Source organism: Ranitomeya variabilis, chromosome 3 (genome assembly GCF_051348905.1).
Source record: "Ranitomeya variabilis isolate aRanVar5 chromosome 3, aRanVar5.hap1, whole genome shotgun sequence".
NCBI classification, from domain to species: Eukaryota; Metazoa; Chordata; class Amphibia; order Anura; family Dendrobatidae; genus Ranitomeya; species Ranitomeya variabilis.
The window spans coordinates 90,643,934-90,656,603 of record NC_135234.1 but is presented as its reverse complement, the minus strand read 5'-3'; the positions used below and the strand labels follow the sequence as shown (position 1 = coordinate 90,656,603).

The window sequence follows — 12,670 nt, the reverse complement described above, 5'->3', positions numbered from 1 at the left end:
GGGGCAGAGGCTGCGGTAATGACAATGACGACTCGTTTCAGGCAGGGGCAGAGGCTGCGGTAATGACAATGACGACTCGTTTCAGGCAGGGGCAGAGACTGTGGCAATGACTATGACAACTCGTTTCAGGCAGGGGCAGAGGCTGCGGCAATGACGACTCGTTTCAGGCATGGGCAGAGGCTGTGGCAATGACAACTCGTTTCAGGCAGAGGCAGAGACTGCGGCAAAGACTATGACAACTCGTTTCAGGCAGGGGCAGAGGCTGTGGCAATGACAATGACAACTTGTTTCAGGCAGGGGCAGAGGCTGTGGCAATGACAATGACAACTCGTTTCAGGCAGGGGCAGAGGCTGTGGCAATGACGATGACAACTCGTTTCAGGCAGGGGCAGAGGATGTGGCAATGACTATGACAACTCGTTTCAGGCAGGGGCAGAGGATGTGGCAATGACTATGACAACTCGTTTCAGGCAGGGGCAGAGGCTGCAGCAATGACGATTCGTTTCAGGCAGGGGCAGAGACTGTGGCAAAGACGATGACAACTCGTTTCAGGCAGGGGCTGCAGTAAGGACAACTCGTCTCAGTGAGTGACTGCAGCCCCTGATGACCAGCATGCACTGCGATTCTCAAGAGAAAGTACTATAAAAAAAAATCAGTTACAGTACGGGGGGGATGGGGAATTTTCAATTAAAGCATATTGGAAAAGAGATTAGATTATGCCATTAAACAGATATTCAGGAGCGGAGCAGTGTTGGGGGCCGGTCCCCACCTGTTATAAGTGATGGCATACCGCAGCGACCGAGGAAAACAGCTGTTGTGCAACTACAACTCCCAGCACACCCTTTCAGCCACCATCAGCTAAGTCTCACCTGCGTCCCCCTGTGCCGCGGCTCCATGACTGATGCTAGTGTCTGAGGGGCCGCGCTCACCGTCCTCCCCCATTACTTCCCCACATTGGACCCTTCCATTTCTCTTCCTTGTGAATAACACGTAAATCTGGTCATTCCGACTGCCATTTCCTTTCTATACAGCAGTTGAAACCGGCGCCATGACAACTGCAGAGGAACTACGGGTGCCCACGCAGCCCAAACCTAATAGGAAGCCAGTTACGGGCGGTAATAACGTTTACATGCGCGGGAGCTTTGTCAATAAAGTTTCTTTTGTTTGAATAGAATAATAAAAGAAAGATGTCGAGCTCGTCGATTGAACAGAACGTGAAGTCTGTAGCTGCCATTGCTATAAATGCTGTGTTTTGTCTACAGCGCTAACTACTTGCCAATATCTAGCCCATAAATCCCTTATTAAAGATGGCGGCAGAGGCGTCACTGCCCTACTACATACTCGTATATGGTCTCTGTGCTGACGTCGTGTGCTGAAAATATAAGCGCTGTAAAGGTTCCTGAATAGTTTTATTGCTATAAAAGACTTATTATGTGTTGCCATTACTTACTGCACCAAAGATGGCCGCCAGCGCCTCACGGCTATTATACTTCTATATACTAGCCACTATAGACCGGTCTTCATTAACCCTTCATGATATCGCTAAGGATCGTTTATTTAGACTGCTTTCCATTGATAAGAACTAACATTGAGCTTGTGGCAGTTATTTGGGAGTACTGGCCCTTTACGTGTAAAGGAAGGAAGTGTGTACTCTGGGTGAGAACAGCGCCCCCTCTGGTCACAGTGTGCAGAGCCGGCTGCTGTCATGGAGCGGTACACGGAGGTGAAGGTGCAGGGATACGAGCAGTACAGCCGGGAGCTGGAGCAGCACCGGGGGAGGCCGCTGTTCGCCCTGTTCTGTGGTGACAAGGACGAGCAGGGGGTGAGCTGGTGCCCGGACTGTGTGAGAGGTACAGGCACCGCCATACTGCCAGCCATAGTCATAGGGTAATGTCTGCGCCGCTGCTGACAGACGGATGACGGACCGCGCGCTGGTGAGGGACGGACGGGGGACCGTCACGGATGACGGACGGACGGGGGACGTCACGGATGACGGACGGACGGGGGACCGTCGCTGGTGACGGACGGGGGACCGTCGCTGGTGACGGACGGGGGACCGTCGCTGGTGACGGACGGGCGACCGTCGCTGGTGACGGACGGACAGACGAGCGCCGCTGGTGACGGACGGACGGGGGATCGCAAGCCATTCATCATGTGATTCCAACATTTCTCACGGAATCCACACATGGAACAAACGCAAAATAAAACCCAGTTTCTCTCCGTCTCCAGCAGGTCGCCCGTCCCCTTTTTTTCCCATCGGTTTTTATAACCTCATTGGAAAAAACATCTCTGAAATACTTGTGAATGAATAGCAAAGACGATTTTTATATTGAAATTATTAGGAAGAGAATTCAGAGTATTTGATACTTTTTTATATGGATTTTAAAGTCAACCTGCTTAAAAAAAAAAACCTCAAATTTGTGTGCACATAACATTACAAGAAAGGGAAAAAAAACACAAGTCCCCCTCCTGTCCTGCACTTTATAATCTGCTGACCAGAGTCAGGCTGCTGCTGATTACAGATACATACACTGCTCAAAAAATTAAAGGGAACACTTAAACAACAGAATATAACTCCAAGTAAATCAAACTTCTGTGAAATCAAACTGTCCACTTAGGAAGCAACACTGTTTGACAATCAATGTCACATGCTGTTGTGCAAATGGAATAGACAACAGACGGAAATTATTGGCATTTAGCAAGACACCCTCAATAAAGGAATGGTTCTGCAGGTAGGGACCACATTTCAGTACCAATGCTTTCTGGCTGATGTTTTGGTCACTTTTGAATGCGAGCTGTGACAAGGTTTGCTGTCTGTCAGCGTAGTGTCCAGAGGCTGGAGGCGCTACCAGGAGACGTGGAGGGGGCCTTAGGAGGGCAACAACCCAGCAGCAGGACCGCTACCTCCGCCTTTGTGCAAGGAGGAGCACTGCCAGAGCCCTGCAAAATGACCTTCAGCAGGCCACAAATGTGCATGTGTCTGCACAAATGGTTAGAAACCAACTCCATGAGGATGGTCTGAGTGCCCAACATCCACAGATGGGGGTTGTGCTCACAGCCCAACACCGTGCAGGACGCTTGGCGTTTGCTACAGAACACCAGGATTGGCAAATTCGTCACTGGTGCCCTGTGCTCTTCACAGATGAAAGCAAGTTCACACTGAGCACATGTGACAGAGTCTGAAGACGCCGTGGAGAGCGATCTGCTGCCTGCAACACCCTTCAGCATGACCGGGTTGGCAGTGGGTCAGTAATGGTGTGGGGTGGCATTTCTTTGGAGGGTCGCACAGCAATCCATGTGCTCGCCAGAGGTAGCCTGACTGCCATTAGGTACCAGGATGAGATCCTCAGACCCCTTGTGAGACCATATGCTGGTGCAGTTGGTCCTGGGTTCCTCCTAATGCAGGACAATGCCAGACCTCATGTGGCTGGAGTGTGTCAGCAGTTCCTGCAAGATGAAGGCATTGAAGCTATGGACTGGCCCGCCCGTTCCCCAGACCTGTATCCAATTGAACACATCTGGGACATCATGTCTTGCTCCATCCACCAACGTCACGTTGCACCACAGTCTGTCCAGGAGTTGGCAGGTTGGCAAATGCTTTAGTCCAGGTCTGGGAGGAGATCCCTCAGGAGACCATCCGCCACCTCATCAGGAGCATGCCCAGACGTTTGTAGGGAGGTCATGCAGGAACAAGGAGGCCACACACACTACTGAGCATCATTTCCTTGTCTTGAGGCATTTCCATTGAAGGTGGATCAGCCTGTATCTTCATTTTCCACTTTGATTTTGAGCATCATTCCAACTCCAAACCTCCGTGGGATATTAGTCGTGATTTTACATTGATCATTTTTAGGTTTTATTGTTCTCAATGCATTCCACTATGTAATGAATAAAGATTTACAACTGGGATATTTCATTCAGTGATATCTAGGATGTGGGATTTTAGTATTCCCTTTATTTTTTTGAGCATTGTATAAACACGCTGCGTCTGTGCCACTGCTCCGGTGATCATATACATACAGCATGACAGCGCTGCAGCCAATCATTGTTGCTCGTGCCAGAAAGGGGAAAACCACTTTAAAATAAGTAACTCTTGTTTTGTCTCCGAGCTGTTGCATATTATTTTGCACCTGAAGAATGTGCCAAAGTTCCCATCGCCTGCCCGAACTCACGTCTTTAACATTAATCATTAGTGGATTGTCAGCGCTGAGTACAGATTTTTCTTTTTTGGATCAGCATGCTGTCATCCAAAAGGAAAAAGCTGAAGCGCACAAGGCGGGAATATGGAGGTTTTTAGATTTCTCTCCTCTCTGGTCTCCTACTTGTCGTGGTGCAGGCTTTATCAGGAGAGTACACCCCTGTCAATCCATCTGCTGTTTACTGTTTGACCAGTTCTTAGTGCATGAGTGGACGCACGGGTATCATACTGGGTATGTGCAGACAACCGGTAAACGCTTGTTGTGCATGTTACAGCATCGCGGATGGGATTTCTTGAAATCCCATGTCCACTGCGTCCACAGACGCCAGCGGATCTCTCCAGACTGCAGCATGTCTATTTATCTTGCGGAGATGCAAAAAAAAGTCACCTGTACAATGTATTGGACACTGTGAATCTGCACAGTTCAGTGATCACAGAGGAGTCACCTGTATCCAAAGCGCTGTCAGTTCCGGATCGTCGGCACATAGCTTTAGATACACTTTTCTTTTTTTCAGCCGCAACACACGCAGGAATTGCCTAACAAACAGAGAATCCCTGTACGTGTTGCGACAGCCAAGAAACATGCAGCTGCGGGGACTCGAACATGGCTTTCAAGCACATTCGCTCATCAATAACATGCATCATTTTAAAGGATTATGATACTTTTTTTTTAATATAAGGTAAAATACAAAGAAAATAGCATCTATTGATTTGCACAATGTTCATCTACTCGCTTGCACATATTTGAAGAATTTGATACATAAATCAGTGCTAGCACAAGACAAAGAAAAATCACAAGGAAAAACCCCAAATGATAAATCGGGACTTGGCGGGCGATGCCATCTGGGCTTTCTGAGAGTCAGATGAGTGCCCATTACATTGCGAGCTGTGGCCGTCTTCTGTCACAAGTGAAGGTGCGCGCCGTCCTGTTGTGTGTTGCAGCCATACTGGGCGATGAGAATCTTTCCTGGGATCGGCTTCTGAAATCTTATGTCAGGACTGATCCCATAGATAACTGTAGGATCGTGCTCAGTCATCTAAGGCATCATTGCTTGGGCTGGTCTGGATCACAAAATCGTGAAGGGACCATATTTCTATTTTGGCTGTGGACAACTTGCATCCAACTTGGCCATAAAACAACTGATATTTGGGTCCCAGATGAACAAATTATTCATTGAGATCTGGGCTCTGTGTTCCTATGCTCTGGTAAATAAATGTCTCCATATAATATGATTTATGCCATATACTTTGTTTTCTAGCTGAGCCAGTTGTGCGCAAGGAGCTGACGCATCTTCCTGAAGGTTCTGTGTTTATATACTGTCTAGTTGGAGAGAGAACGTAGTAAGTAACCTTCATATCACTGATTCATGTAATCTATAGTTTTTTGTCCTGTGTGCTTACAGAGGGTCCGTCACCCCCAAAAGTGCATTGTAAATGGGGAATACAGTGTTGTAGGGACCCCACCTCCTATATCCCTACTAGCACTGTGCCTGTTACTTGTACAGGGCCTGGGAAAATAACATTTAACTTTCTATGCAAATGAGGTGGTTTTGGTACCCCCTTGGCATGGCCAAGATTGTGGTGCACGGTTACCCCTCCTCATTTGCATATTGGGGCACTTCTTGTTTGAATGCTGCCAGCACGTGTGCACATGACATGACCAGCCACACGTACAGAGTGGCCGCTCACGTTCTCCTAGTCTCCTTAATGCATCCGAAAGTGCATTTTAAGGGAACCTGTCGCCAGATCAAAAGTGGCGAGTTTTTCCTTTTATTTTATTCCATTTTATTTATTTTTTTTAAATCCTCCAAAATGTTCAAGATATGTATATTATTTTTTTATTTAGTACAATTTTTTTTTGGTCTTTGTACGGTGGTGTGGCTCACAGGATCATCTGGAGCGTGTCTTTCTGCTCTGCATAGTTACTCTTTGAGCCACGCCCTCTTATTAAGACCACAAAAATTAGCATTAAATATACCCGTATTTCTGGAACCATATGGCGGATTTAAAAAAACAAACTACAGAATACTCAGGGGAGCAGCGGGAATAAAGTAAGAACAAAACAGGCTGCTTTTGACCTGGTGACAGGTCCTCTTTAAAGAAAAATGGTGATATAATTTATACAAATTGAACACATTTGCTTTATCTACATTTCTCTGAAACCACATCGACTGTCAGATATGTACTTGCCACCTAAGATAAGAATTGCCAAGAAATACAGATTTTCCATTTTCCTGATCACTGTGAACTCAGAAAACCAAGTACTTGTCCCAACAGAATGTCTACGTACTTTGGCATGGTTCCCGCAGAGGAGTAGCCTCTTGGACTAGTCATCTGAGTGGCATGGTTCCCGCAGGGGAGCAGCCTCTTGGACTAGTCCTCCGAGTAGCATGGTTCCCGCAGGGGAGCACACTCTTGGACTAGTCATCCGAGTGGCATGGTTCCCGAAGGTGAGCAGCCTCTTGGACTAGTCCTCCGGGCGGCATGGTTCCCGCAGGGGAGCAGCCTCTTGGACTAGTCCTCCGAGTAGCATGGTTCCCGCAGGGGAGCACACTCTTGGACTAGTCCTCCGAGTAGCATGGTTCCCGCAGAGGAGCAGCCTCTTGGACTAGTCCTCCGAGTGGCATGGTTCCCGCAGGGGAGCACACTCTTGGACTAGTCCTCCGAGTAGCATGGTTCCCGCAGAGGAGCAGCCTCTTGGACTAGTCCTCCGAGTGGCATGGTTCCCGCAGGGGAGCACACTCTTGGACTAGTCATCCGAGTGGCATGGTTCCCGAAGGTGAGCAGCCTCTTGGACTAGTCCTCCGGGCGGCATGGTTCCCGCAGGGGAGCAGCCTCTTGGACTAGTCCTCCGAGTGGCATGGTTCCCACAGGGAAGCAGCCTCCTGGACTAGTCCTCCGAGTGGCATGGTTCCCGCAGGGGAGCAGCCTCCTGGACTAATCCTCCGAGTGGCATGGTTCCCGCAGGGGAGCAGCCTCCTGGACTAGTCCTCCGAGTGGCATGGTTCCCGCAGGGGAGCAGCCTCCTGGACTAGTCCTCCGAGTGGCATGGTTCCCGCAGGGGAGCAGCCTCCTGGACTAGTCCTCCGAGTGGCATGGTTCCCGCAGGGGAGCAGCATCTTGGACTAGTCCTCCGAGTGGCATGGTTCCCGCAGGGGAGCAGCCTCCTGGACTAGTCCTCCGAGTGGCATGGTTCCCGCAGGGGAGCAGCCTCCTGGACTAGTCCTCCGAGTGGCATGGTTCCCGCAGGGGAGCAGCATCTTGGACTAGTCCTCCGAGTGGCATGGTTCCCGCAGGGGAGCAGCCTCCTGGACCAGTCCTCCGAGTGACATGTACATTTTCTCTCAGATGCAGCCACCTTTCAGAGTAAGACATTCCTGACTGACCTGTGAGATTCTATTGAAAATGTAGTTCTGTCACTGGATATAAATTAAAGCCCCACCACAGATTAATGTGGTCCGTTAACAGCGACTTTGTTCTTCTTAGATAATTGTCTGTATTTAGAAAGAAAACTGTGATTATGCTTGGAACAAAACTCAAACTATTGAGATTTATTCTATAGTGATTTACATTTTAAAATAATGGATTTCTTAGGTAAAAGGGGTGTCTGGTCAGATTATGTGTATGACCAGATCAGTAGTTCGGGGTCCATCTCCCCCAATGTAAGCATTGAATGGAGGTGTGAAGTTCAGCTCCGCTCAATGTGGCAGCCGCTGCCGAGTACTGCAGACCACCGTTATCAGGTGCCTATACATTTTTTTTTTATGTATACAGAAACAGTCCAGTCTCAGTTGTTAAGAACTAGTGTCCAGTGGTCTCCGACCAGCAGCTGTGGCATAAGATCTGTACATGAGGTGATGATGGGCACTGGGTTTATCTTTCTCATCTGACTATGGATTTTGCATTTTGTTTTGCAGCTGGAAAGACCCAAACAATGAGTTTAAAAGAATCCTAAAGCTGAAAGGTGTGCCCACCCTTCTTAAGGTCGGAACGGTAAGACTTCTATCTATGTACAGTCTTCACATGATAACTATTGAGGACTGTAGATGAGCAAGGTCCTACCAGATCACCAGTCATCAACCGTCCTATAATGTAACTGTATTTCTCAAGACATTGCATACACATTGAGGGCATGTACGCACGGAGTAAGTACATGCTAGAAAAATCCAATCCGTGCAGAGCAGCTACATGCCGGGAAATGTCGGTCAGGAATTGATGAATCTTTGAATATGACCCAACAGCAGGAGGTCGGGGTAATTGCCCAGGGGTCATACATTCTGCAGATATATGGACTGAATATTGTGGCACCATTGTGGATGAGCTTTTCTAAAATGTAAATCACACTCTGCATAGAGATACACAAAATCTCTCGCTTGTCGGATTCCATCGTGGATTTCGCCTTTTGCAATTTCAAGTGTTTGCTGTGCGGCAAATCTGTAATCCATCATGGAGGTAGTCTGAGAATACAATCGTGACAAATTGGGTGAGGATTTTTGGGGGATTGTGGTCTGATGAGGACACTCCTTTAAATGGCTTTTTAAGTTTGAATTATCAGCAGGATAGTAGATAACTTTCCAGTCTCTGGGGTCTGACCGCCATGGCCCCAAACGATCCTGAGAGCCAGGGCTGTGAAGAACCCCGGCTGCATGGAGCACTGGCACCCCATTCATTCTCAAGAGACCCCCACAGATTAGCTGAGTGCTGCACTTGGTAATCTCAGGCGTGATCCACCACTGCATTCAGCTGGAGCTCGTCCGTGTCCTGGTTCTCGGGATCACTTGGGGCCATGACAGTTGGACCCCCAGCGATTGAAAAGTTAACCCTTCCCATGGATGAGAGAACTTTCAAACTTGAAAACACTCCTTTGAGTGAATTTGGGGCCCCTCACAGTGTGATATCTAGATTACCTTTCCTCCTCCAGTGCCAGCTGTATAGTTACATATCCTGGAAGTGAATACAAGATCTTAAAAACACCATATGTGTAGTCACGTGCTTACCAGACGTGCGCAGCTTCGCTCTGTACAAGTGAATTGAGCAAGGCCGGGCAAGTCTAGTCGGATTGTGGCCGGGAGTATGCATATCGCTCACTTGCAGTCACAAGACTTCCCACCACCAGGAGAATCCTAGCGGGCACAGTGCGCGCTGTGAGATTTCACAAGTCACTTAGCAGTGCTAAAAAGTAATAAATATGTTGTATGTGCCCCAAAATGGTCTTGACCTGTCTGCACTGCCTGAGATTTTGCACAGGTGCTGTCATTGCCCTTGAGTCGTCTCTTCAGAGCGGCAGCACAATCACAGTAAGCTCCCGGTGATGTCGCGAGAGCCGGACTATTGATCTGGGCATGTGCTGCCCCCTCTAACGAGACGACCGTAGGGCAATGACTGTGCCTGCACACAATCATGAGTGGTATAGGCAGGTCACTGAGAGAAGAGTGACCTGTCCGTCAGAGACCGAGGGGTGCAGACATAGGGAGAGAGGCTGTACGAGCAGAGTCCCACCACCCCACTGGTCAACCAAAACTTCAACACTGAATTTCACCAAGATGTCAGAGTAAATTCTACAAGCAAGGTATGGGGTTAATAAGGATTAGAGGCTCCGTACACACGTCATTCGGTAGGGTTGTAGTACCCTGATGACAGTTTCCCTTTTAATATGACTAGCGATTTTAGCCAAGCTTCCAAAAGGCAACACCACCATCGGCAGGCGTCTGTTTCAGGGGATTTTCCCCCTTGTCAGTAAAGCACAGGTTATTGGTTAGCTGAGTAAATGGCCTTCGGTGGGGGAAATTCTGCTGTTTAAAGAAAGTTTTTAGAGGCAATGCTTCCTGGGAAAAGATATGCAAATTAGCTCTACCCTAGAAGGAAGGAAATTGTGAGAGCAGTTTTATGGGTAGCCATTGACAAAGTTTAATAACCTATAATTGGCACTAAAGACTTTTTTTTCCTCCTTCTGGATGAGAGCTCGTTTACAACCCTTCTGCTTACCCTGGGCACATTGCCTATAAGTCCCTTTACACCAGCTGGGTGTCTGCAAGGGCAATGTATGGTAAGCCTATGTATAAATGAGTTTTATGTACTTTATTAACAGCCGCAGAAACTGACAGAAGATGAGTGCCTGAAGTCTGATCTAGTCCAGATGCTGTTCTGTGAAGATTAAACCATCCTTGGACAGCGCCTTCTATATATCCTCTGTACACATGGAGGGCCATGAGTATTCATCCAAATCTATCGAGGCTCGGGCTGAAGATGGACTGCGCCGAGATCAACACATTCCGAGATGGCTCCTGGTTGTATTTCCTCAAGACACTATCAGATCCAATAAAACAGATTTCTACATATGGCTCCTGGTTTTCTAGGCCTTTTATTTGTACGTTTAGTGCTGGCATATGGCCATGGTCCATCTGTAGGATTCATGGGAAGAAATCTCATCAACTATGTCATTGGAACGACACCTGAAAATGGCATATTTGGGTTACTCGCAATTCTAGTAAAGGGCTCCCTTATTACAAAAAACATAGTTTTTAGGTCAATGTCAAATACCAGAGTGCGGACCGTGATGCACTGACTTTCTTCAGGTCTCCATTCCTGAACTTGACCTCAGACAGATGAGGCTGATGAGCTCGGGTCAGTAGACACACGACCAGTCCGAGCATTGCGGGCCGTTCTTGGACGTCAGAATTCAGTCTAAGGTCACGATCAGTATTTGGTCAGTATTTTGTGTAAGTATTTGTAAGCCAAGACCAGGAGTGGGTGATAAATGCAGAAGTGGTGACGTGTTTCTATTATACTTTTCCTCTGATTGTTCCACTCCTGGTTTTGGCTTACAAATATATAAAAGATTATTTAAAACCATACAGGAATCAGGTGCACACCCCATTTGGCTTTGTCAGCATATTTTACCCCTCATCCAATGGAGTGGGTTCAGTTTAGGATGCGCCGACCAAGAGGTTAGATTTTAGTATCTCACTAAAAATGAGCCATTATGATGATAAAGGCTATGTGCACACGTTCAGGAATGTCTGCAGAATTTTCCTGAACAAAACCGGACTTTTTCCTGCAAGAAATCTGTTCGCGTTTTTACTGTGTTTTTTCACGGAGCTTCCCCAATGCAATAATATAGCGGCAAAAACGCTAAAAATCCGCAAAATTAATGAACGTGCTGCGTTCTTTACCGCAATGCGTTTTTTTTTTTTCGTGGAAAAAAACGCAGCATGTGCACAAAAATTGCAGAATGCATTAAAAATGATGGGATGCTTGTTAGCGTCTTTTCCAGCCAAAAAAATGCGAAAGAAAACGCTAAAAATCCTGAACGTGTGCACATAGCCTAAATGTGCCAAGTTCATCCATTTTCTAACCTGCCTAAATTTAGGATGCTATTAGTAAATCTGCCCCAAACTTTTCAAAAAGTACCGGGGAGAAGTGTCTGTCGGGGGCTCCCTTCTCTCCGTAGCTGTGTAGGATATGACTTATCATTGAGCCAAGAGGGACGCCGACCAGCGGACACTTTATTTGCCAATCTCCTTTCAAAACTACAATGCCGATTTACTAATCAAAATATGCAGGAGTTCTTGCTTTGTGCCACATTTATGTTTTAAACACTTGTTGCCTTTCATTAGAGTTTTTAAAAAATTAGAAAAAAAAAAAAAATCAGATGAAACATTGTATGCCCTAACTCTGTGTAAGTGTATATGTAGTGTGTGTTACTACACCTACGGATCACAGTCCTCCCCAGTTTCCAACTCTCTGATCACACTGGGGTTTGTGTGCGATCTGGAAGTCGCTTCTACAATATAAGCTCAAAGGAGCATCCGAACGAGGCTTATATTGAAAAAAAAAAAAAGGGACTTCCCGCTCACATGTAAACCCCAGTGTGATGCAGGGAGTTGCCGATCAGTGAGTATATTAACACTCGCACTACATTATATACCCACAGGTTTAGGGTATAACGTTTCATGGGAGAGCTTCTTTAAAACCCCTTACTGACATCGGACGGGATAGTACGTCCGAGGTCAGCTCCTGTGCTTTGATGCAGGGCTCCGCGGTGAGCCCGCATCAAAGCCGGGACGTCAGCTGTTTTGAACAGCTGACATGTGCCCGCAATAGCGGCGGGTGAAATTGCGATTCACCCGCTGCTATTAACTAGTTAAATGCCGCTGTCAAACGCAGACAGCGGCATTTAACTACCGCATCCGGCCGGATATGAGCGTATCGCCGACCCCCGTCACATGATCGGAGGTCGGCGATGCTTCTCCATTGTAACCATAGAGGTCCTTGAGACCTCTATGGTTACTGATCCCCGGCAGCTGTGAGCGCCACCCTGTGGTCGGCGCTCACAGCACACCTGATTTTCTGCTACATAGCAGCGAACAGCAGATCACTGCTATGTAGCAGAGCCGATCGTACTGTGCCTGCTTCTAGCCTCCCATGGAGGCTATTGAAGCATGGCAAAAGTAAAAAAAAAAAAAAAGGTTAA

The 12,670-nt window shown here is 47.5% G+C and overlaps 2 protein-coding genes across 2 annotated transcripts in view; one reads left to right on the top strand and one right to left on the bottom strand.

Annotated features, from left to right (window-relative positions):
• Positions 1 to 1,092, bottom strand: part of KIAA0753 (KIAA0753 ortholog) — a 36,659-nt gene extending 35,567 nt beyond the window's left edge. The window contains exon 1 of the mRNA XM_077294384.1: positions 869 to 1,092. Within this exon, the coding sequence (XP_077150499.1) occupies positions 869 to 895 (27 nt within the window). The 5' untranslated portion in view covers positions 896 to 1,092. The remainder of the gene's footprint in view (positions 1 to 868) is intronic.
• A 537-nt stretch (positions 1,093 to 1,629) lies between these two features.
• On the top strand, positions 1,630 to 10,537 carry TXNDC17 (thioredoxin domain containing 17). The gene is made up of 4 exons (XM_077294383.1): positions 1,630 to 1,849; positions 5,457 to 5,538; positions 8,115 to 8,190; positions 10,286 to 10,537. The coding sequence occupies exons 1-4, from the start codon at positions 1,705 to 1,707 to the stop codon at positions 10,352 to 10,354; spliced, it is 372 nt and encodes a 123-aa protein (XP_077150498.1). The 5' UTR covers positions 1,630 to 1,704; the 3' UTR covers positions 10,355 to 10,537.
• The last annotated feature ends 2,133 nt before the right edge of the window (positions 10,538 to 12,670 follow it).

Coding starts and splice junctions, on each gene's coding strand:
- TXNDC17 (XM_077294383.1), top strand. CDS start 1,705: ATGGAGCGGTACACGGAGGTGAAGGTGCAGGGATACGAGCAGTACAGC. Junction 1,850..5,456: donor GTGCCCGGACTGTGTGAGAG/GTACAGGCACCG, acceptor TTTGTTTTCTAG/CTGAGCCAGTTGTGCGCAAG. Junction 5,539..8,114: donor CTAGTTGGAGAGAGAACGTA/GTAAGTAACCTT, acceptor TTTGTTTTGCAG/CTGGAAAGACCCAAACAATG.